This window comes from Alligator mississippiensis, chromosome 7 (genome assembly GCF_030867095.1).
Source record: "Alligator mississippiensis isolate rAllMis1 chromosome 7, rAllMis1, whole genome shotgun sequence".
Lineage (NCBI taxonomy): Eukaryota > Metazoa > Chordata > Crocodylia > Alligatoridae > Alligator > Alligator mississippiensis.
Window position 1 is genome coordinate 37,421,213 of NC_081830.1, and position 25,549 is coordinate 37,446,761.

General features: G+C 43.8%; 1 protein-coding gene across 4 annotated transcripts in view; it reads right to left on the reverse strand.

Annotated features, from left to right (window-relative positions):
• FARP2 (FERM, ARH/RhoGEF and pleckstrin domain protein 2) overlaps window positions 1-25,549 on the reverse strand; it is a 154,610-nt gene that overhangs the window by 125,075 nt on the left and 3,986 nt on the right. For 3 of the 4 annotated variants that reach the window (XM_059730827.1, XM_006267051.4, XM_059730828.1), the window contains exon 2: window positions 19,664-19,894. In XM_059730827.1, the coding sequence (XP_059586810.1) occupies window positions 19,664-19,867 (204 nt within the window). In that variant the 5' untranslated portion in view covers window positions 19,868-19,894. Of the gene's footprint in view, window positions 1-19,663; window positions 19,895-24,097; window positions 25,096-25,549 lie in introns of those variants that run through there. The other variant, XM_059730826.1, reaches the window with a different exon arrangement.

A 25,549-nucleotide genomic window follows, 5' to 3' on the forward strand; every position in this document is an offset into this window, starting at 1 on the left:
AAATATAATTTAATGTTAAGACTAGTTGTAAACCTATTTTAAAAACACTGAGTAACACAATCACCTTTAATTTATACCGGTGAACTCAAACGAACATACATTTTCAAACAGTACATGTAATACAAACCACATTTGCTTTATTTAGTCCCTGCTAATCATAGTTGTATTTCAAATTCTATGTACGGTCCACCTGCTTTGTATATTTGGGGTGTCTTATAATTATATCCAATAAATTGCAGAGTGTATGGTTTAAAGCTTCATTCTTCATACACCTAGAAACTCAAAATCATAAATCTGTTTCTTGTGCTCCAGAAATGTCCAAGCTGGAATGAGCGATACCTTTACTTCTTTCTCTTATAACTCCATTTTTCATCCCCATAAAAATATTGCTCAGTAGAGAGACTTTGTGATTTAAATAAACCCCACGCACTCTCCCCCTCAAAAAAAGAATACTGTCAATAAAATGGATGCAGTTCTATACTCCACCACCCAATACCGCACTCCTTAACAATGGCAAAAATGTCAAACCATCAAACACAAAATAACAGGTTTCAAAAAGCAGAATCAAATAGCATGTAGATGGGAAAGCTCAAATTATGTTTTTTAAACCCTATCATAGCTTCAAATTTCAAATTGTGAATTGCTAACTTTCTCTTCTGAGGTCAGACAAAAATAAATTCCGAGGCAGCTTATTTGCCATATTTAGGATAGTTGAGAGGGAGCAATGACAAACATCTGGCTATGATTCTTTCTGGAATTTTGACTATTTCTTCCTGGTCAGAAAAAGAAAAACACAGAGCTTACTAATGTAGCATTTAGATTCTTTTAGCATAGAGCTTAATAGGATTCAGAAGCAGTCTGTCCTCCCACTTCCCACATATTTAAGCTGTTAATACTTTCACAGAGCACAGAGAAAGGACTCCATGAGCGAAGTTCTAAACACAAGAAAGAAGAGAGAGCAAGAGGGGGTGGGGAGGCACAAAAGGAGATTCATGTTAGAGCTCTGTCTCTTTGCAAGCAAGGCCAAAAGTTAGGCTGCTTCCTCCTAAGGGATGTGCCCCCTGCTTGAAAAGCCTGAGCATTTGCAAAAGTTATCCTAAGCTCATTATGCCCCTTATTTTCAAGAAAAACTGTTTTGGGGTCCAATCAAGCATTCCACACTGTAATGTCTTTACATATCTGACTCCAGGGTAAAGCAATTCACCTATTTTTCATCATAACTGCTCTCTAGTAAAGTTTATTTATGCCAACTTCTGCTTTCCTTAACCTCCAATGTTTTTTTTTGTCAGTGTACACCAACATTAAAAAATTTTTGATGCTTGTAACATTTTGTAATGGCTATAAGCTGAAAATACTCTCTTTAAAGGCACAGGAAATCAAAGGCTGGCATGCAAGCTTTCCAATTATTTCCTACACAGCTCTGTAAAAAAACTCCCCAAAACCCCCACCCTTGTAATATTGTAAGCCAATTCCTGATGTTACGACCTAAAAATGTATCGAGTCGGACAGCTGAGTGCTGACCTAAAATGATAATGAACATCTGACTGTACACAATTTTCATACCACACCCTTTAAAAGTGCATGGAAACCTTATAAAATCCCAAAACACCTAAAACAGGCCTTTCATGGGAGATTTAAAGTAAAAGTTGCTTAATAAAGGATAAAATTACATACTTGCAAACAAGCCATGCAAATTTAGTATAAATGACCAGTCAAAACACTATGTATTTTTTCAGTATGTCTAAATCATATGCCAAGAAAACTGAAAGCATGAAACATGTGAATCTCTTCTAGTACTAAGTACTGTATTTAGCACCACAGAACAGCTCTCCACAGTAAAGTTACTGATATACAGCACTGAGACTGCAAATAATAATGTACATGAAACATCAAAGCTTCCTCTCGTGCGTGGATGACCTCTACCTGACTCAAGAAGTCTATGGGCCAACGAGAGGCAAAGCGCTGCTCGACCTGGTACTGGCTACTGGGGATGACCTAGTCGGCGACCTAGTGATCGATGGGAAGCTGGGTGACAGCGACCACGAGCTGATCACCTTCACCGTCCGCCGAAAAGCTGGCAAGTCAGTCAGCAACGCGGAAGTCCTTGACTTCAGGAAAGCCGACTTTGACAATCTCAGGAGGCTTGTCAGTGAGGCTCTAAGGGACCATGACCACGGAGAGAGGGGAGTTCAAGAAGAGTGGTTGCTCCTCAAGGGAGCAATCCTCAATGCACAATCTAAGTCTATTCCATCTCGGAAGAAAGGCAGCAAGAGGGCACAGCAGCCCCCCTGGCTCTCCAGGGACCTAGCAGACCTCCTGAGACTAAAAAGAAAGGCCTACAAAGGATGGAGGATGGGAGTCACCTCCAAGGAGGATTATTCTGCACTGGTCCGGTCCTGTAGGGAGCTGACCAGGAAAGCCAAGGCTGCAACTGAACTCCAACTAGCTTTGAGCATCAAGGACAATAAAAAGTCCTTTTTCAGATATGTGGGGAGCCGGAGGAAAAGTAGGGGCAACGTTGGACCCCTGCTGAACCAGATGGGGCAACTGACAACTGACACCCAGGAAAAAGCCAACCTATTAAATAGGTACTTTGCGTCGGTCTTTCATCATCCCCATCTTTCAACGTCCCATGGGACACCCATGCCCGCTACAGGACAGGGAAGTCCGGGTGAGGGTGATCCCCTGCCCTCCATTGATGCTGACTTCGTGAAGGAACATCTTGAGAAGCTGGATACCTTCAAGTCAGCCGGCCCTGACAATCTTCACCCCAGGGTACTCAAGGAGCTGGCAAGCATCATAGCCCAGCCTCTAGCATGGATCTTTGAAAACTCTTGGCGCTCTGGTGTAGTGCCCGAAGACTGGAAAAAGGCCGATGTGGTGCCTATCTTCAAGAAAGGGAGGAAAATGGATCCGGCTAATTATAGGCCCATTAGCCTGACTTCTATCCCGGGGAAGATCTTAGAAAAGTTTATTAAAGAGGCCATCCTTAATGGACTGGCTGACGCCAACATCTTAAGGGACAGCCAGCACGGGTTTGTTGCGGGTAGGTCTTGCTTGACCAATCTCATTTCCTTCTATGACCAGGTGACCTATCACCTGGACAAGGGAGAAGAGATTGATGTCATATATCTTGACTTCAAAAATGCCTTTGATCTGGTTTCCCATGATCACCTCTTGGAGAAACTGACCAATTGTCGCCTTGGGTCCTCCACGATCCACTGGTTGGAAAATTGGCTCCGGGGTCGGACCCAGAGGGTAGTAATTGATGGAAGTCACTCATCATGGTGTCCTGTCACCAGTGGGGTCCCCCAAGGCTCTGTCCTTGGACCCATACTGTTCAACATCTTCATTAATGATGTGGACACTGGAGTCAGAAGCGGACTGGCCAAGCTTGCTGGTGACACCAAACTTTGGGGCAAAGCATCCACACCAGAAGACAGGCGGGTGATCCAGGCTGACCTGGACAGGCTCAGCAAGTGGGCGGATGAGGATCTGATGGTGTTCAACGCCGATAAATGCAAGGTTCTCCACCTTGGGAAGAAAAACCTGCAGCATCCTTATAGGTTCGGCACTGCTATGTTGGCTAGCACTATGGAATAAAGAGACTTGGGGGTCATCATTGACCACAAGATGAACATGAGCCTGCAGTGCGATGCTGCAGCTAGTAAAGCGACCAAAACGCTAGCTTGCATCCATAGATGCTTCTCAAGCAAATCCCGGGACGTCATTCTCCCCTTGTACTCGGCCTTAGTGAGGCCGCAGCTGGAGTACTGTGTCCAGTTTTGGGCTCCACAATTCAAAAAGGATGTGGAGAAGCTTGAGAGAGTCCAGAGAAGAGCCACACGCATGATCAGAGGTCAGGGAAGCAGACCCTACGATGACAGGCTGAGAGCCCTGGGGCTCTTTAGCCTGGAAAAGCGCAGGCTCAGGGGTGATCTGATGGCCACCTATAAGTTTATCAGGGGTGACCACCAGTATCTGGGGGAACATTTATTCACCAGAGCGCCCCAAGGGATGACGACTAGGTCGAATGGTCATAAACTACTACAAGACCATTTCAGGCTGGACATAAGGAAGAATTTCTTTACTGTCCGAGCCCCCAAGGTCTGGAACAGCCTGCCACCGGAGGTGGTTCAAGCGCCTACATTAAACACCTTCAAGAGCAAACTGGACGCTTATCTTGCTGGGATCCTATGAACCCAGCTGACTTCCTGCCCTTTGGGCAGGGGGCTGGACTCGATGATCTTCCGAGGTCCCTTCCAGCCCTAATGTCTATGAAATCTGTGAAATCAAGCAATCTGGAAATACAGTTTATGACAACAGTAGGCAACGTTTTCCAGCTGAGGGTTGTAATAACCCACCTTGGGTCAGAGGTAGGCAGGCACTAGGACCAGTTGTGTACAAAAGTGCTCCCTGTACATTTTACAGCACTGTAATTTAGAGCACTTTTTACAGCACTATAAAGTTACAGGGCTCTTAAACATGACAGAAGTGCAGTATTCATTTGGGGGGTAGGGGGGAGGCCTCTGAGCCTCTCTGAAGTTTCCAAGCTAGGAGGCAGGGGGCGCTCTGCAGCCTCCTGAGGCTTCTCCACTCAGAAATTTGACCAGTGTACAGAAGTTATTTAAAGTGCTGTAGGTTGCTAAAGTTCTATAAAATATATCACTTCAGATTTAATACCTCATTTAACAAGGGTTAATTTAAAGTGTTGTACCCATTTTTAAAGTGCTGTAAAGCTGTGCACTTCTGTTAAGTCACAGCAATAAAGTGCTTTAAATGGCAAAAAAGCAATGTCTGTACACACCTTAGGACTGACCTACAACTGGTGCTTCTACCCATGGCAGCTCAAAGAGAAATGCCCACAGCCAAAGCCACTGAAGCCCCACCTCCACAGGTTGAATCCAGCTTGTGGGCTGCAGGTTTCTGACCCCTGGCTTATGGAGTTTTGGAGCAATCTTAAAATTTCCAGCATCTTTCCAAACATTTCTCAGACATCTCTTCCTAGTATCATAGTGCTTAGGGTCGGAAGGGACCTAAAACATATCATCAGGTCCGACCCCCTGACTCTGGCAGGGACGGGTGCCGGGGTCATATCACCCCAGTCAAATATCTGTCCAGCCTCCTCTTGGAGACCCCCAAGGTAGGAGAGAGCACCACCTCCCTTGGGAGCCCATTCCAGAGCCTGGCAGCCCTAATCGTAAAGTAACACCTCCTGATGTCCAGCCTGAACCTTCTCTCTAATGATTTGTGGCCATTATTCCTAGTAACCCAGGGTGGTGCCTCCCCCAATTCCCGCTGTTCCCCCCTGGTGAGTTTATAAACAGCCACCATATCTCCTCTCAGCCTTCTCTTGTGGAGGCTGAATAGGTTCAGGCCCTTTAGCCTCTCTTCATAGGGCCTGCCCCGCTGCCCCTTGACCATGCAAGTGGCCTTCCTCTGGACCCTCTCAATGCTAGCCACATCCCTCTTACAGTGTGGTGCCCAGAACTGGATGCTGTAATCCAACTGTGGCCTGACCAACACCGCATAGAGGGGAAGGATCACCTCCCTGGACCTGCTTGTGATGCATCTGTAGATGCATGACAAGGTGCGGTTAGCCTTACTGACCGCTTCCTCTTCTATACTGTTCTTTATATAGCACCTCCTTTCAGGTACGGCATTCAGGAGTTTTATCATTACCCATATCTGTAAGGCAGAAGGTAGGCCAGGATGGCATGGTTAAAGACTAACTGGCTCAGAACCATGAGCTTTTATAAGCAACACTGTTACTTTGTCAGATGCCATAAAGATAAATGTCCTCAACAGATTGATAGTCATTAGTTGCTGCTCCTCAACTACCCTAGCATCTGACAAAACTGGGTTGTTGCCTATAACAGTTCACACCTCTCATGACATCTGGCCCTGCCTTCTGTTTGATTTCTGATTAACACAAGTAACCACCTCTCTACCTATACCTGCAAGAGAAGATACAAGCACTCATCTATAACATGAAAATATTGCACATTAAAACTCCTCAAAATTATACAATGGAAAATAGCCATCATATGCTGAATAATTTTTGCAAGAGAAACTCCAGATATAGCTGGTATAGGCATTCTTTAAATCAAGGACAGAGCACAACCTGCCAAGAATTATTCTCTCTCCTCATTTCCCAAAGCCCAAGGATCAAATTCACAGGGTTTCAAAAGGTACAGTGCAAAGAACAAGCTTCCCAACTGCCACATTCCTTTCCCGGGACCTCTGCAGAAAGTCCCATCACAAGTTAATGCTCTCCCTCATTTCACCAATAACTCTCATTCTACACCAGGGGTCAGCAACCTTAGTAAGCTAAATTAATGCAGCTCAGCCCAAAGGTGAGCTACACAGCTTGCCAGTTAGGTACCGATGCATAATGCTGCTGCCACTTCCCCACTGCCTAACTGCCGCTGACACATTTACAACCTGGCTGCTGATTCCCCCACTGCTGAACTGTTGCTGATGTCCCAACCCTTCTCTGCTGGAGCAGACAGCAGAGCCCAGCCCAGGGCTGGAAAGCATGCTGGGGGACACTGATTTAACTTGAACCAGGAAGGGGTCTGGGGACAGAAGTTTCATAAACTGGTTTCACCTAAATCAGTTAAGTCTGATACTACATTCACCCAGGTTTATCTTAAACCAGTTTCAGCCATTTTGAAACTGGTTAATTAGCACTGCACTTTGGTTCTGTTACAGGTTTAAACCAGTTTCTGATCAATTAAATTGGTTTATGTGTAACTTCTGTCCCTAGCCCAAGTCACTGCTGTCAACTTCAAATGGGAGGCATTAACTCTTAATTAATGCTACATTAAGGATCATATTTTAAATCAATAAAGTTAAGAGTAGAAAAGTTACACTGATTCACAAGAGAATGAGAAAAATGCAAGAAACGCATTTCACTTTCCTATTTCTAGTAATTGTAGATGACAAAATTTTATTTTCATCTTTTCTGCAAGGCTCAAAAAAGCCAAAGCCACACCATACAGCATACTAGACAAAGAATGCAGGCTTGCTTTAGGGTGCTCAGAAGGAAGGAGGGGGAAAAAAAAAAATCAGCATGAAGTTTAAAGTTTTAATTGATATGAAAACAAAAATGAGTGGCAGAAATGCCTTTTTCTTTTTTTTTTAAAGGATAGAAAAAATTATTTTTGCAACATGCAGTCACACTGTCTCTAGCACAAAAACACCTACACCAGCCTATCCCACAGCAAGAACTTCAAATAATTCCTTATTAAAGAGACTTCATGAGTATTTCTTCCAATTAAGGGACTGAAAGTTAGCAAAACACTTAGGCAAATTCAGAATAAAATTCACATAAACACATGCGAAACACTGAGAATACACTTACTTGAGGAATATATCCTTTGATCACAGCAGTGCTCGACATTTCGGTTCTCTTTTTGGATGGGTGGCACAGCCTCAGCCCCTGCTCAATCTAGCATGCAGGGCCATGCTATCCGTCCTGTGGGGTTCTCCACAGGTCTGGAAATTTGGCAGAAAGGGAACAATAATTAACACTACTACCACTCACCTGCTGCCAAATTTTCAGACCAGTGGGAGCCCTGGCCAGGTTGCCCAGATTGATGGCAGGGATCTAGCCCGTAGGCCAGGGGTTGAGAAACCCTGTTTTACTGTACTGAAAACAGTACTCAATTGTTAAGAGTAATTTGACAAAGAACAGGGGGAATAGAACAAAATAATGGTAGCACAGTGCATTAATTCTCCAGCTTTTCTTCAATAGAATTGTTAGATCCAATTAAGATAGACTGACCATTTAAAAAGCTAATTTGTATTGGCTACCTGTGAATACAATGGTATATACTTGGTATATACAATACCAAGTCCCCAGAAAAAAGAGTTCTATAGGATTTCTTTTGGGGATGGTTAAAATTCTCTTAAAAGGTATTGGTTATAGCCAAGTTGGTCTAAGGACATAGGCAGACAAGGTTCTTTGGATAAATGTGATATCTTTTATTAGACCACCTTAAAAGGTGGGCTTTTATTCTAACAGGTTGTAATATTACAGACACCAGAGAATCATTGCTTACAAGAGAAGTAAAGAACAGTTTTAAGATGAGAAAAATATTCTATGTATCCTAACTTGTAACTGTAATTGCAGTCCTAGAAATGTGCAGGCAAGATTCTTTTAGATGTAGTATCTTTTATTAAACCAACTGACTAGTTGGAAAAAAGTTCTTGGCAGGCTTTTAGACACAGTCACCCTTTTTTTCCAGGCATAGGGAGTCTCTGCTGGTCCTAGAAATGTGGATTTGATGCTATTAAAATTAGCCATAGAGTAAGTGGAAGTGATGCTATTTTACTGATGTCCACCATATTTTTGGGATGCTCATGACAACTCAAGAATGCCTGCAAGGCAGGAGAGAAATCAACTTTGTCTTCTGTAACTACTTTGAAGAACTAACCTCAGAAAGTGCCATAATAAAGTAAGACTTTGTTCTTATTGTGTTAAAAAATGAACATTTCAGTAGCACATAGAAGCCAAAAGATGAAAACCTAAAGTTCAAGGAGCTATGCAACCACTAAGAAAGAGACAGTCTCTGCCCCAAAGGGTTTTACAAAGAGGAACAGATGAGATAAAGGGACGAAAATATCCTTCTTCATACCAGATAGGTAAAATGAGCCAAACTTTACACAACTTGCTCACGTTCCCACAGAGTCTGGTTTCAGAGCCAGGAACAGACCCTAGATCTCCCGAATTCTAGTAGGAAGGTCAGGCACAAAACACTCCCTTGTCAATGCAAATACTTCTCTAACTGAAAAAACTAGACGAAGTAAGAAGAAAGTTATGCCCAGATCAAATTGTCTTCTTACAAATAAGAAAGCCTTAATTATTTCTCTCTGCTCACTTGGAGGCCCACACAGCACAGGCACCCTCTACATATAAACTTAAGCTCAGATGCTTCCATTTGAATGTTGCTCCCCCATCTCTCACAACTATTTTCTCCAGTCCTCTTGAACACTCCCCTGCAGTCCTATGGGAGACAATTTTCACAGCTTGAAAAACCCAAATATTTTGGTGTAACTTTATTTAAATTCAACTAAGAATGGAAGTCTCCACTTAAAATAAAATCATAATATGGTAAAATAGGAGATCAAATCAAACCTTTTGATTTCAGATTTAACCTACGTGCATTTTACACCATCATCACATGTGGTCTATGTTCATCAAACTAGTAAAATAAATAAATACAATGAAGCCAAAATAACAAACTAGAATAATATGAACCAAGTTACACACAAATCAACCTTAATTTGGCCCCATGTTCAATGCTTTGAATAAGTAAATGTGCAAGAAACAATGCAAACTAATATATATCTATGCCAATTATCAAACATCTGCATACAAAGGGACAATGCAGCTTTTGGGTTGCTCCATTCTTTCCTTGGAGTGTTTGGCAGAAAGCTCTGGGCAACTGTTCCTGCTTCCTAAAGGCATTAATGCAGAGTTCTGACTAATGACTTTCAATCTGTTGAGGTCATCCATCTTTATATCTCCACTTCAAATGCTCTAGCCAAGGCTCCTGAGGTTAACTGTGTACAGAAGGAAACAAATTAAAGACATTGTAGATGATCGTCCTCCCTTCGATCAAGATGTGCCTGCTATTTTGCTATGTGGCAGGGAAATACTGGAGCCCTAACTGCTCCTGGATGCATGGTTTTTCCCACTTCTGCCTGGCAAAAGAATTGCAAAAATTTGTTTCATATGTGAACTATCACATTCTATGCTAGTGTCACCTCAAGTCTGGACTGCTGTCATACATACTACCTAGCACTTCATCTTAAATTTATTAATTGATTTAAAGAGTGTACAATGTAACTGTTCTTTTGATAGATAGCACCTCTAGGTACATGTGCTCCCTGATTTGTATTGGCTACCTGTTGGTTTCTAGGTGGAGTTTAAGATGTTGGTTTTGACCTAAAGCCCTACATGGTTTGGTATCTGTCTACTTCAGAGACTGCTTCTTCACTATGTGCCATACTTTCACAGTTGCTATCAGTGGCCTCCAAGCTCAATATCCTTCACTATAAAACTGAAGAGGTTGTTGGAAGAATGCTCACTTTACAGGAAAGGAGGGGATGGCTTTGGATGCTCTCAGTATGCAAAGTTACCTGAATCTTCTGGCCATCTATATTTAAGCATGTATCTGGGGAGGACTGAGGCTGCTCACAGGAGGGTTTGAGCAGGAAAATGTGATTGGGAAAGGAGTCCGTGATCACCAAACATGTGCCCAATACAAATGAAGGGCCATAAACTGTGAGAGAAGAACAGCTGTGGTTAATTTTTTTTTTTTTTACTTTTACTTTTCCTCTCCTCTTGTGTTTTTAAATGTAGGCTCCAAGAAACCTGGCCAAGTGCTCTTTGATGTGTAATACATACAAGACTGAAATCTAAAACCTATGAAACCAATTGGATGTAAAGTAACAAATATTTTATCGGTAAAGCCAATGTTCCAACTTTTGAGTAAACGCCTGTATTTGTTTACTGGTAAATTAGTTTTTGGTAGGGAGAATGAGAGAGAGAATTAAGAAGGAGGAGAAAGTGTTAAATAGATAAATATTCTAAACCTAGAATGTCAACTTCATCCGACTCCACAGGCCAAACAAATAGTATGGGGCCAGGCTGTGGACTAAGTTGGGCCCCATGTGCTGGAGTTGGTGTGTGAGGCCAGCTTTGTGCACGCTGTATGTGGCATCTAGATCCAGTCCAAGTCCCAGGGACAGAATAACAGGATGATACGACACCACAGGCCATATCTTTAACACCCCTGCTATAAAACATTTTTTAACAACAGGGATGGTAGCCCCCTCTGAGAGCATGACGCCTGCCAAGTTTCAAGGAGATACGTGCAGGGATTTCTGTGAAAGTGCACCTCAGATACAACTTTACTATGTTGGTTCTGTGTCCCTCCCCCAGAGCATTGTGATTGGAAGGGAACTCAGAGAAAGATCACAGTCACTGGCCAGCTACAGATGTCGGTATCAGAAGTCTTTCCCACCCGCCCCAGACCCCAGTCTTCTCCATATATGATCACCCCAACCCCTTCCCTCTTCTCAGTTTCTGTTTGCTGCAAGCCTTCTGAATCTCTCCAAATAGATTCGGAGGCTTCCAATTTGATTCAGACCTTTTAATGGGTTTCCTGATTCGATTTGGAGATTTGGCCACCAAATCGAGCTGAATCTCCTCCAAATCGAATTGAATACTGAAGATTCACACAGCCCCCCAGCCTTGGCCCCTCCAAATCCCTTGTTAGATTTAGAAGAGATGAGGGAGAAGACTGACTATTACTCTGGCTATCTACATATCATGTCAGAAATTCATTAGTGGATCAAGTCCACACAGTTAAAAAAAAAAAAAGTTTAACATTTGGACTTTCTTTTTTGGTATCAGGCACTAGATCACAAGAAATAAGCTTAATCTAAATGTCTCCTATCACCAGGTTTTCATTAGACTACACAACCCCCCCCCCCCCCAACATTGAAGCCTTCCCCTTATAAACCTCTATTTGTTCTGAGGGTAAATACGCACAGCATACACACATCAACAGAGACTGCCACTACCTATCTATCACTTAAACTCAAATGATCTCTTTTTATGACAAGGTCACAAAGTGCTTAGATGCAGGGGAGGAAGTAGATATTATTTCCCTGGATTTTAAAAAGGTCTTTGACACAGTGTCACACCCAATTCCTATGACCACACTGAGTAGCTGCGATGTGGATTTTTTCACAGTAAAGTGGGTAAAAAAACTGGCTTATGGGACACACCCAGAGAGTGGTGGTGGATGGGTTGGTTTCTTCCTGGAGGGATGTGGGCAGTGGTGTCCCCGAAGGCTCTGTCCTTGGACCAGTACTGTTTAATATTTTCATCGGCAAATTGGACAAAGGTGTTGAAAGCACCTTGTCCAAATTTGCAGATGACACTAAACTATGGGGCACAGTAAACACAATGGAGGGCAGGGAGAGAATTCAGGCAGACTTGGACAGACTGAAGAAGTAGGCAGATCAGAATAGGATGCAATTCAACAAGGATAAATGCAAGGTGCTGCACCTGGGGAGAAAGAATCTCCAACACACCTGTAGATTGGGGGGTACCATTTTGAGCACAACAGTGGAAAGAGATCTCAGAGTCCTGGTTGATGCAAAAATGAACATGAGTTGCCAATGTGACGAGGTAATAAGCAAGGCTAACTGCACGCTTTCTTGCATCAGCAAGAGTATCACGAGCAGGTCTAGGGAACTGATAATTCCCCTCTATGCAGCATTGGTGAGGCTGCAGATGGAGTACTGCATCCAGTTTTGGGCGCTGCACTTCAAGAGGGATGTGGATAAACTTGAGAGGGTTCAGAGGAGGGCTACTCATATGGTTGAGGGCCTACAGGTAAGACCCTATGAAGACAGACTGAGGGATCTGAATCTCTTCAGCTTCCGCAAGAGAAGGCTGAGAGACAATCTTGTGGCTGCCTACAAACTCATCAGGGGGGCCAGCAGGGAATAGGGGAGACTGTTTACCAGGGCGCCCCTCGGGGTTACCAGGAATAATGGCCACAAAACTGAAGGACAACAGATTTAGATTTGACGTAAGGCAGAAATTCTTTATGGTAAGGGTTGCTAAAATATTGAATGGGCTTTCAAAGGAGGTAGTGCTTTCCCTTACCCTGGAGGTGTTCAAGAGGAGATTAGACAGGCATCTGGCTGGGGTTACCTAACCCCAGTACACTTTCCTGCCTGGAGCAGGGGGTCGGACCTGATGATCTACTAGGTCCCTTCTGACTCTAGAAATCTATGAAATTATACAAACGAGAGAATTCTTTAATCAGCATGGATTACACTAAGGGTTGTCAAACCTACAGCCTATGGAGGTGGGTCATCCAGCCAGCTGTCTTTTCCTGAAATTTCCTCTTGAGAGTCTCAACACCCTCCAGAAGTATAACAGCAGTGAAGAGTGAAAAGTGGCCTCACTCTCCTTCACTTCTGTAGATCAAGACTATAGTGTTCTCCGGCTGACCTAGACCACGACCACTTAAATCACCCCGATGTACTTGCTCTTTGTCCTCCTCCCTTTTCTCAGGTTCCTTCTTTCTTCTTTTTGTTTTGTATTGGTATTTTCCAATAAGCATGGCTCATCTTTTGGTTAGTTCTCCCATTTCTCTACTCCTTCCTATCTTCATCCTTTCCTTATCCCTTGCTAATGCAGACAGAAAGGAAAGCATCAGAGTTCATGGTAATATAAACATCTTTCTGAAAGGAAGAGCACTGGAATGCCCAAGAAACAGTCAAGTACGTGTGACAAAGTGCAGCACCTATTGTGGCTGACAAGCAGTCACAAGTGAAGAGGTGAGACTGTATATGGAGGTGATGCTGTATAAACTTAGCAGTTGGAATAAACACAACAGTGATGTTGTTATTTATAAAACTTTTACCCATATTTGTAACAATATTATTAGTCATGTCGCATTTTAAGCAAGTGCAGCAGGTGGCACATGTCGTATATTTGGTAAATGTAGACGAGATATCATGTCTGTGAACAGGAAAGTGGATAAGGACTGCCATGTGTTTCAAGAGTAACAAAGGCTCTCATACTTCTTAACTGAAGCAAGCCTGAGTGTTTAATTTTTAAGCAAGCTACATCCAAAGAACAAAACATTAAGAAACACAATGACGTACGCCACCATGGAGTATGACAAGTAACTTCCTGGTAAACACGAAGACAAAGGGAATGAATTAGAATAATCACTGAAAGACCAGTAATCTACTTTCACACAAGTGTGTCATACAAATGACAGAGCAGAGAGAGCTAACCATGTCCTTTCAAAAGGAAATAGCTGCTGCTTCAAAGACTTTTGCTAAGTAACAGTTCCTGACAAAAGGTATGATAATGCTGTGTAGAGTCAGTGAATTCATCTTATATTCTTCTTCATTTTCTTTCTAATAACTACAGCAAATACTTTACAAAATTAAATATTTTTGCATGTATAAAGGCCAGTTTGCAACAATTTTTTATACATTCACAAATTTAGAAACTGATGTATGCTAAGAACTGCTCCCAATTTGCAAAAAGAAAAAAAGTGTTGAAAAGTATACAATGAACTAAATGATTGAATAACAAGTTTTGGTGAAAAATTACAGGCAGGTGCTCCTCAGGCACCTGCAAGGCAGGAAATATGACCAGCAACCAATTTCAGTTTGACCCCTCATTGATACCATTCAGGGAAAATAGCTCCTTTTGCCAGTATAAACTAGTTCCACCAGGGGGCTATGCCAGTATATCTATACAGGTTTCCCTTGCTTTATGCAGGTTCTGTATGTGCAAATTCACTCTTATGTGATGACCCTTTTTATACCAAAAAATTGTTATATGCAAGGTAAATTCACTATTATGTTATCAGTGTGGTGGAAGCCCAGAGTCAGCTGCTTTGTGTGGTGCACTGTAGGAGTGACGCGCACCAAAATATATTTTCTTGTGGGATCATCTGTGCTCCTTGCTCGTCGTCTGCGTCACGCATTTCTGTAGTTGCCGTCCCCATTATGATAGTGCCCTGTGTTTATGTGTACTTTTTCCTGTTGGTGAGTACCAAAATTGTCTTGTAAAAGTGGTAGAAATAGATCTGAGGGTCAGTACAGTGGAGGCCTTGGAACTGGAATGTATCCCTATTTGTTACATTGTAAGGTGGGTTCCTTTTATTCAAATTCAAGTTATGCGCCGTTTTCTAGGAACGCATGTACAGCATAAAGTGAGGGAAACCTGTACCAGAATAGCTGGTTCAGCAGAGACTCCTCAACCTTGTCTTGCAAGACTCACAGTTCTCCAAGAAGAGGAAGAGAATAGAACTAAGGCTGTCCAGACAGAAAGACAAACAATAGGTCCTTTTAATTTCTCTCATTTTTGCACTGAGAAGTGTGTGTCCCTACTTCTAACTAATGACAATATAAAGTAAAGTATAAGTTATTTGTAGACTAACTTTGTCCAGATCTCTCATCCCTCTCCTCTGTTAGGGAGTTTAGAGACAAGCTGAAATGCCTAACTGGCCACTATGAATTATTTTACCTTTGAGTGGCGCAATTGAATGCAATCCTCCACAACACAGCTCTCAGCCTTGGATAACTCAAGAACTCCTCATGGATTGTTGATACAAGCCATGCTGAAACCTGTTAGCAGTTAACTGCTAATTCAACCTTTCACTCAGAGTTAAAAAGTTCCACCTGCTTGGATCTTTGAAAACTTCTCAGAAGTACACATAGGAGTAGAATCACTATCGTAATGGTTCAAACCCAAGGCAGCCTGAACCACCCCGATCTTCCTTTGCTCTCAGTTCTGGTTTTCGAAACAAAAAGACTTTTAAATTTTATTTTAAGTTTTCATACAGGTGGAATAAAGCAGAATAAAAGGAGGCAAAATTCACAACTGTGTCAAGTTATAATTCTGTCAGCCTTATTTTTTTAACATGTTCGCAAGGTAAAGAAGCTGCCAACAATTCTCATTCATCACATAGAAAAGTGAGCTTTATAAAGTACCATGGAGAAAGTTCTCAGTCTTTAGACAACTTAGAACTCTTAAGATGAGTAATGTTCAATAGCACTCTTCTGTAACCATCCTCTTTCCAACCTGCCAGCTACACAACTCATTTTCAGATGTAGGCACATTATAACAACCTTACAAAACATCACTAATACATCCTAAAATACTGAGCTTCATAGAATGCTAAATGATGGGATAGCAGCACACTGTCTGAAAGTAGATAACTGGATAAAGTTAAACAAGTTTAGATATAAAAGGCAACTGATGAATATTCAAGGTTTGAGACGTCTATGATTATATCTTCTGGTCTTTAATATAAATAAAGCAAGCATACCACATTTTTAGCTGTTGACTTATGACCTGCAGATCAGCAGAAAGGCACGTGTTCCATGTGACCAATGAATTTATTCTGGCCTGTGTCAAATATCTATTTCCTAGTTGCAAAGATCTGCTGATCTGATTCACCTACGGGTTCTGAAGGCCAGGCAGATGAAAAGCCACTGGTGTGTTCTGCTTTGGAAACTACCAGTTTCAGAGTCAAAAAGGTGTCCTGACAGAGCAAAGTTTTTTCTGCTCTGAACTTATTCTGCAAGAACTTGGACTGTGGGTCCCTGGGGTGGCAGTGGAAACAGCTTGCATGCCATGAAAATAGTTCTAAGTTCTAGGATGTATCTGGGGAGGGAATCATACTGAGGGGACCACAAGCTCCAGATCAGATGGCAATCTAAAGGAGACACTGAAGACAGCTGTCTGTCACCAGGATCTTGATAGGATGAGCTACAGAAAAGGGTACTCAACTGCACACCAAACTGGAATACCAGGTTAAATAAGCAGAGAATATCTTGCAGGACCTTAACCAGCCACTGTGTCCAGGGTAGATGCACGAATTTGAAATAAGCTTCCATGGGACATATTTGAAGACTAGAAAGCTGGGTCATGCAGCTTCATGAATCCATGTGTCCCAAAACTCTGAGACATATCCTTAGTGTTGGTTTTTGGATGAGCCTGAATATGATGATGTTTGCTATTGTCTAGAATCTTCCCTGTGAGAGGTAAACTCTATCTGACTTGTCCTATAAACATTATGCTTTGAGTCAGAGTTGCTATGTTGTTTTTTTCTGTTGACTTTGAGGTTTGGTGCAAAGAGCTTTACAGTCATTTGGACTGAAATGATGATCTAGTGCAGGGGCAGACAACCTCTGGCATGGGTGCCAGAGCATGGCACGTGAAGGCATTTTGCTTGGCACGCATGCCTTGGGGCCAATGGTAGGGAAGGGGCCAGGGCTGCGCTGCCACAACAAGGGTCAGGTCCCTCATGGCTCCCTTGCCGTCCCCCCCTGGCCTGCCAACATTTTACAAGGCGAGGTTGTGGGTGTTTTGGGCACTCTGTCCCAAAATACTGCCAACCACTGATCTACTGAGGTCATCTTCCTTGAATTCACTTATGAGCATATCCAAATTCCTTATCACTTTAAGGGGCTGCTGAGCACTTGGCAGATATTATAGTGTGCGGGCCGGGTCAGATCCCAGGCCCTTTCGTCGCTCTGCATGCGGGCTGTGGCCGGCAGCCCAGGCAGGCCAGGTCGGAGAGGGCGGGCGCCGAGCTAGAATTAGGCACAGACACGTAACGGTTGATTTTAGGATTGTTTACTTACACCGAGATGGTCGCGGTGCAGGCTGGAAAACTTGCTTGAGTTGAAGTTACAACAGAAAACACGAACAGTCACGTGGAGTTTGCTAGGCTCCACGCAGACAAAACACGAACCATCAAGTGGAGTTTGCTAGGCTCCACGCAGACAGAACTCCGGATGTCCAGGACAAGGGCGCCTCAAATAGAAAACTTGTCGATACGTCTTATAGAATGTTACCGTTTGAAGACGGGAAGAGGTGGGCGGTGGATCAGGCCGCCAAACTCCTCTGAGCAACACACAGGGTTTCTATTACCCTGCCGCACACACCCAGAGTCCCCATGAGATGGATGTGGAGTCCTCTTCGGCTTGGGCGGAAACTGCTCAAGCCTCTTATACGGCTAGCAGGCCAATCGCTAGCCGCCACGTGTGAATAATTTAGAACTAGCCAACAGCGGGACACAAATTTGCATACGAAGAGCAGGAACTCTTTGCACCGTGCATTTCTGTGTTGCAAAGGGAAATGCGCCCTGCAAAGACAGCTGCAAAGTGGCGGGAACTCTCTCCTTTGCACGCGGGTTCTCTGTGCAGCAGAACTCCACCGTGCAATGAAGCTGTAGACCCACGGGGATAATTCTTAGTGCCGAAGCACACGCAAAAATCAGACCTTTGGGTCATGACAATAGTACTGTGGGAAGATCTAAGATCAGGATCCTGCACTGATAACTTGCATTGGTTCCAATCTGGAAGCTAAGGCATTTCCCACTGGCTGGATAAATGGCTGTGTGAAAACTGGCATAGCTCAGGTTTAAAGCCACAATCAGTTTGGAGGATACAATGAAGGAATTATAAGCTAAAGCCACCATTCAATGTTTCAAGTTCAAGAGGAATTTGCTGAGACACCAGAGGTCCAGAACGGGACACTGATCCCTTTTACTCTTTGGGGCAGGAAAATAATGGGAATAAAATGCCCTACACTCAAGGTTTTGCAATACCTCTAACACTGCTTCAAGTTATTAAATGAAGTCTACCTGTTTTAACAGTAAACATGAGACGGTGATGGGGGGGATGGTAATGAGTGGGAAGGGATGGGAAATGGATGGAAGACCTCTTGATTACAATTTCCAACATCTATAGGTTCTCAACACTGATATCAACTCCAATTTTGATGGGAAAGCAACTGTACAGTGGTATAGGAAGAGGCACCTATGATGTGCATTCAGCACAGTTGTAAGGATAGAGAGCTGGTAGTCCAATGTGGACTTAATGGTCTTTAGCTCCTCTTCATGCTCTTGAAGTAGCCTTTGAATAAAACACACTTAGTTCAGGGTTGTCCAGCTTCTAAGCAGCCAGGGGCTCAGCCTGCTCCTGCCCAAAGCAGCCCACACTGTGCTCTCACCCCGTGCCCTCCAGACAGCATCACCCCCCACCCCGGCCAGTGTGCACAGCTTCCCTGCAGGGCTGCTGCCACAGCCACCAAGATGCTGCTTGGCTCCCCAGCCCTCCAGCGGCTCCTCCTCCTGTCTCTGTTGCACTATTCCAGGCAGCTGATAATGTGGCAAAGCTGTGGAGATGTGTGCTGGGCAGCAGATGCCCCAACTCCAGCTCATGACCACCTTCTATTCACTCAGCTGCCCACAGGTGGCTGCCCTCCCTCCCCCCAATTATATAAGAATAAAATTTTATTCTGAGCTATTATGCAATTGCCTTTATATATACTACTAAAAAACAACAAATCAAGACAAAAAATGTTTAAAAAAAATACATTATAGATGATGTTTGATTTTTAGTACACGATTTGTTTTTTTATCTATAATTTGTTAAAATATCTTCTGAAAGATTGTGCGTGTGCAGCCCTCAACAGCTCACCAAAACTCATTAAATGGCCCTCCCACTGAAATAACTGCCCAACCCTGATCTACACCTGAATATACCCCTTTTTAAGAAATGCTCCTTTCACACTGTTACAGAATTACTGCCAAGTAGCAGGGAAGGGAGCCAGTCACAAATATATCTGAGCAGCACAGTGAGAGCTAGAATTGAGAAAATGCTTTATCTACCTTTACATCACAGAGCTGACCCTTTTCTTAAGAAGGAAAAGCCATTGACAAAAAAGAGAAAAGGATACTTGGAGTTCCACCAGAACAATAAACAGTTACTATTCTTTACCATCATAAATGCTTGTGGAAAGTTTGAGGAAAGCATGCTTCCACAAAGTGTTTGACATCCTTCAGATTCTGTAACATCTAAATCTGTGACTCTGCTCCTCTACATTTCCAGATGTCAGGCAGGCCACTGAGGAGGCCTCTGTATAGTGACCTGTACTTTATGCTCTGGAGCAGTACCAGCCCTTCTCAACTCTTACGTGATTCTCCTTCCAGAGGTTACAAAGCTTTGTCACTCTGTACACTAGTAAATCCAGCAGATTTTAAACTGTTTGAAACCATGTGCATTTGAAAGCAGTCCAAACCTTTCTTACCTCAATGTCAAGTACTTCCACAGTATTGTCCAACATCTTTATTTTGATGTGTAGATCCCTCTCATGGACTTTGCTAGGTGTTGATGCCATTGCGGTAGAGAGGTTCTGCCCAGGCTCCAGTGTGCTCACTCCACTGTTCTTCTGGACTCCCAAACGAGAACCAGGAGTCTGCAGGACTCGATATGTTCCCTCAATCTCCCCCATTATTCATCCAGAGGCAATGTCCAAAAACTAGAAGGAAAAAACAGAAAAATTACAGTTGAGAAAAAATGTTTTCATTAAGATTCCAAAATGAGGATGTTATAGGTGGAAATGTCATTTTGTATTACAAAATAAACACGAAGCCCTCATTTTACATTCTTCAGCCAACTAGCAAAAATATATATAAATAACAAAACTGATCCAACTTATGTTGAAAAAAGCCAGGTGCTGGGGAAAACAGGCAGTGGTAAACCAAACAGCTATTCAGAAACACAAATGGGAAATGGTAGATGTGAGCTAAAAGGAGCCTAATGGAAGAGAAACTGGGAAACCAGCAAAGAGAAAAAGTGACTAGGGAATGACTGGTACCAAGTCTAAATCATTCCAGTGAGTGCTTGCAGATAAGAAATCTCATGATGCAGGCTTCTGCAACACGTAGCAGCTCTGAACTTATTACTCTATCTATATGGCAATCAGAGGAAGTCAGTACACAAAAATATGTTATTGAAAAAAAATACTTCAGCTCACTTGTGCCACTCACTACACGCTGCTCAATAGTCTTACATTCTGCTAGAGCAGGAGTGTCAAAGATACGGTCCATATGCCAGATCTGGCCAACAAGGCCCTATCACCCAGTTCAGTCCTACCTGGGGTTTCAGATTGGTGTACTGCGTGCAGTGTGTGCTGGCCTGAGCCCTGCCTCACTGCATGTGGTGCACATGGAGCCCATTTGGCACAGGCTGCATGTGCCTGCAAGTAGGAGCCATTGTTTACAGCACATAACATGAAGGTCCAACCAGTCTGGGGTGTGTGCTGCAGTCTAGAGCAGTACCAGACTGGCTCTATAAGCAGCATCTGGGGCTGGTCAGGATCAGGCTCACAGACTGGCTCCACATGCTGAAGCCAGTATGCAGGGCTGGGCTGGCGTGGGTGCCACATGTACTGGCCTCGCACATGGTATGCCACATGCTGCATATGGTGTGTGGGGCTGAAGCTGGGGCAGGCTCTGCCAGCTGCACACAGGGCTGATTCAAGGCACACGCTGCATGCAGTACCTGCACCAGACTAACCCAACAGGCTGGCTCCAACATATGGGGATAGTCTGTGGGCCCAATCTAGCCCACAGACTAGTCCCACACCCCTCATTTGGTTTACAGAGCTAGAGGTTACTTCAAGTAGAACATATACTACACCTGACACAAAGGAGAAAAACCTTCATTTTGTTGCTAGTATGCTAGCCCACACCATTAACACTGGCCACTCTGTGCTCAATGCAGTCTGGGGAAAGGGACATGGGAAAGGAAATTATATGCCATTTCTGCAGCTCACGGGGTACTGGGTTACCAGTCCCATCCCAAGGAACAAGTCACAGTAACTCTCTGTTTTCTGTACTACTATTTATAACAAGGGGCAATTCTGGCAATCAGTTGCTCTAGCCCAAGGGCACTAACAACAGCCCACTCTTCTGCAGCCACTCCTTTGGCACCAGAGGCTGCAACTGGCAGTGGAAAGGAATGGCACAGAGTGAAATCTGTTAGCTCTATGCTACTGGAGGATTCCTCTATTCAAAGGGAATCTTCCTTTTCATGCCATTAGAGGGACACAAAACAAGACTTACTGAGGACCCAAGGACCTGGCCCTCATCTTTAAGTGACAGTAACACAAATACATTGTACAGGGTTACCTTGCATACTAGAGACTGAAGATTGCTATAGTTTTAACTGTTTTTTCATCCCAGTTAACATCTTTGATGCCTGTGGAAACATTGCTTTCAGCTCTTTTATGTTTTTAGAACAAGATAATCAATGGCATACCAGACTTAATTTTGAAGATGCTTGTTTTGCAATAAACATACTTAAAAAATTATCCACCTAGGCACAATGAACTCAAAGGCAGAGCTTGAAAAAACACACTTCTCTTCCTAACCTGGCCATAGCATCAATACCAAAATAAGATGGTTTGTAGTCCTTATGGCTGGAAGGGAAGCTTTCTAAACATGAAATGAGGATGAAGTGGTCAATGCTCATTTTCCTCAGTTTGAAGATGCTCCACAGCTTCTACCAGTCACGTGCACAATAAACAAAATTTAAAAGAATGGGACGGACTTGAAACACAGACAATAGATCAATTTGGGGCCAATTAACCTTAATTTATTATGACTGAGACCAACAAAGAAATTCCCATGGTTTTACTTTGTGCATTGGACAGCTGTTCATTTTAAGTTTCACTATACCAATGATTCTCAACTGGCACCCTAGGGTGCTGTAAGAGCCTTTTAAGGGTGCCATGGGGTGCCACATAATATTAGATCTGTTAGGCATGCAAACATCTACATGATTCACTGATAAACTGAGATTTCCAACAGGAATCCAGTGTCAAAAACATGCTGAGTTCTTTACAATGGAACTGGTCTATTAATTTTCCACAGTAAAAAAAAAGTGCTGACATTTTCTGAGAGGCATTTTCTGAGTCTAACAATGTTGAGAACCACTGCACTATACCTTTCTTCTTGTTTGTATGGTTGTTTCCACACAGCAAAAGGAAAAAGATATCTTTAAACATATCTTTAAAAAATAACCAAATGTGGTTTTTCAAATCATAAACTGTAACAAGGGGCTCACATGGGTAACAGCTGGAATTTCTAATTTTTAAAGAGACCAGACTTCAAGATGACAATAACCTTTTAAAATTAAGATTGGCATATCTCCTTATAATTCAAATTAAAGCTCCAATACATTTGCATTGCTGCTATTCAAACCCTGACAGGCAACTAAAACTGTCAAAAATGTCATTTTCAAACCACTCCTTGGGAAAGCAGCTATGAGGTGTCATTCTTTAGTGCCTAGTATACTAAATTATTCATAGTCCCTCTTCTGCAAATAAAACTATTAGCAATAGCAGACACAAGTTACTTTGTAAGGGGAAGATTCAACAATGGAGACTGGGGAAGGATTTAGAGAAGGCATCTTCCAGTAGATGTACAGACATCTGCATAATAGCTGAAATCAATAACTGCAGCCTCTGCTGCAGCAAAAGCCAAAAGGCTGCACAAGAAATGATAGGACAGAAAACTCATCTCTCAGGAACTAGCTCTTCAATATTTATCAAGTGACTAGTCAGAAGCTAACATGAAAAATTAAGCCTCTCACAGAACCTTGAATAAACACTTGTCATCTGAGCAGTTGGTAATAAGGAAACTAGACTGCCCTTGAGCCCTGCAGTGAAGATGCATCTGATTAAGTATTTCAGATCCCAAAGACTATCAAGGCAACTAATAGAAAGTTAAGAAGTAAACTATTTGTGTCTACTAAAGTTTGTCTGCAGTTCTTTACCACCCTCTGCATCCCATCTTGATTCATGTCAGACTTGGGTTCTTTCTGGTACACTCTGAAGTCTTCACAACCAAAGACCTTTGAGCTGGCTTCACCCAGGCTAACAAGAACTATTCCCAAGGTCCATGATTAGTTAGTTACAGTCACAGGTGGGAAGGGGGTCACCAGGACCTCTAAACTTTAGCCCACACAGTACATGTAGGATGCAAATTTGAGTTTCCTCAAAGAGTACTTCCAACTCCAGCCAGGAAATGGGCCTCAGCTCACCTTGGCTCTGGTTCAGGTAACACTGTCATCTGTTATTAGGAGGCAACTCACCTTTACCATAAGCCTTCAATGAGTCCAGTGGGGGTATCAAAGATGTAGCCCTCAGAGCCATGTCATCTGGCCAGAGGGGATCCTGGAGGGGCCAGAAATCCAGGGGTGGGACCTGCAGCTGAATTCTAGCATACAGAGCTCTTCTGGGGATGTATTTTGACAGCAGGACAAGGGATTACCATGTTAACCCCCACAGCTACCTTACACCACTTACCTTACCAGTAGAGGTGGGTCTGGATGCAGCCTGGGTCTGGGCACTGGGTGAGTTTGGCATTCCTGCTATAAGTGATTTTAAGGAACAGAGATCCAGTGACCCCCCAATAAAAGGTAATGGAGCAGTCCTAGACAGACCCTCCAAGCATCCCCTTTACCAGCACTGCTTCTAAGCTTGCAAGAATCAAGCTCAAACCAAATGCTGACTTATATCAAGCAACAATCAAGCAGTTACTGCTATACATATTTTAGCAGAGGCTTCTGCTAATTAATGGCACTGAAAACTACAACACCTTAAACTCAAACCCTAGATATAAGCTGAAAGGAGAAGTGCAAAGACTCATGGATGGGTCATAGAAAGCAGTCTTACCTTTTGGGCATCCTTCTTGCAAGCACCATTCTCTTCACTTTCTCACTGAATGCAATTTATTTCTACCACATCCTTGTGGTTCCCTTAGAGAGAGACCTCCCTGCTTTGTCCTGTAACTCTGTCTGACTTTATAGTTAAAACAGGACAGGCTGGAAGGACATTACGTTGAACAGATGTTACCAAAAGGGACAGCAAGAAAAGAACTTGCTTCCCACAAGCCCAAAGCTTTGCACTCAGAAGTGGGCGAACACAGGCCACAACTACCCCTGAAAAGATCACAAGACCCTTCTCAGCACACACAATTTCCTACCCCAAAAGCAACACTGCATGAGCAGCAACACTGAGTCTCTGAGGAAGGGGGGAAATGCACTGTCTCCAGCTACACCACCCCCTCCTTTAGGTGGCTTACAGGACAGAAGAGCTGTCCCCAAAAAATTAGTGGAGTGAAACCAAGACCCTGCCCTAGCCAGAGTTCAAGAGCCTACCTTACACAGAAAATCTGGATTTCTAAAATCTTGTCATCTCCCCTCCTCAAATTGGTAAAGTCATAAGTGGCCACTTGTTCCCTTCTAGTTGCTAGTTTTCCCTTCCCTCCGTTTCTCCGCACGCCACCCATCCATTTAAAGGCCACCCTCACAACTCCAGATCCTGCTGCTGAGGGCTCCTGCAGCTGGGCTACAGAGGGAGTTACTTGGGTGCTAAGCTACTCCTCCCTAAGGATAGAGCTCCTTCAATTAGGGTCTATTGCCACATATACCTATCCCTATGCTACCTTACTGGCTCAGTATCTTCTTAGTTTGGATGCTCCTTCCCTTCTTGTTCTACAAATCTTTTTTCCTCACAGCAAAGCACTCCTGAAGCAGGGAAGAAAGGGGCCTTTATGGCCACAGAACCACCCCCGGTAGCTATGGTCAGAAGCAGATCATATGATGCTAAGTTTCACCTCCAGTGCTATTAAAGGAGCATGTGCAAGTCCCTGCCCTGGGCTGGCCACCCAAAACTGTGCCCGGGGTTTCCACACTGAAGCACCAGGTGAATTGCTCTCCCCATAAGCCTCAATCTGAGTGCACAGCCAGAGCCGGGCACAGGGAGGTCCACGACAGCTGCCTTACTGGAAACCCACCCGTATGTACTCATAAAGACTGGGGGTGGAGGGAAACAGGCCAGGCATGAAGCTGGGAGTAGGTTTGCAATAGGCGCCTTTGCCAACGTCTGGAGCAGCGGGGAGACGCTGACACCTAGCAGCGAGGGCAAGGGCAGCCGGCCTGGAGGAGCGCGCGCCCCGAGCGGCGCTCCGGACACTGGCGAGGCTCCGAGCCGAGCGGCCCCGGCCTCAGCCGGGACAAGCAGCCCGGAGCCGGAGCGGCCGCGAGCGCCAGCGCCGCCATCTCCTGCCTTCGGGCCGGGGCTCGGACGCGGCCCCCAGAGCGCCCGCCCCGCTGCAGCAAGGCC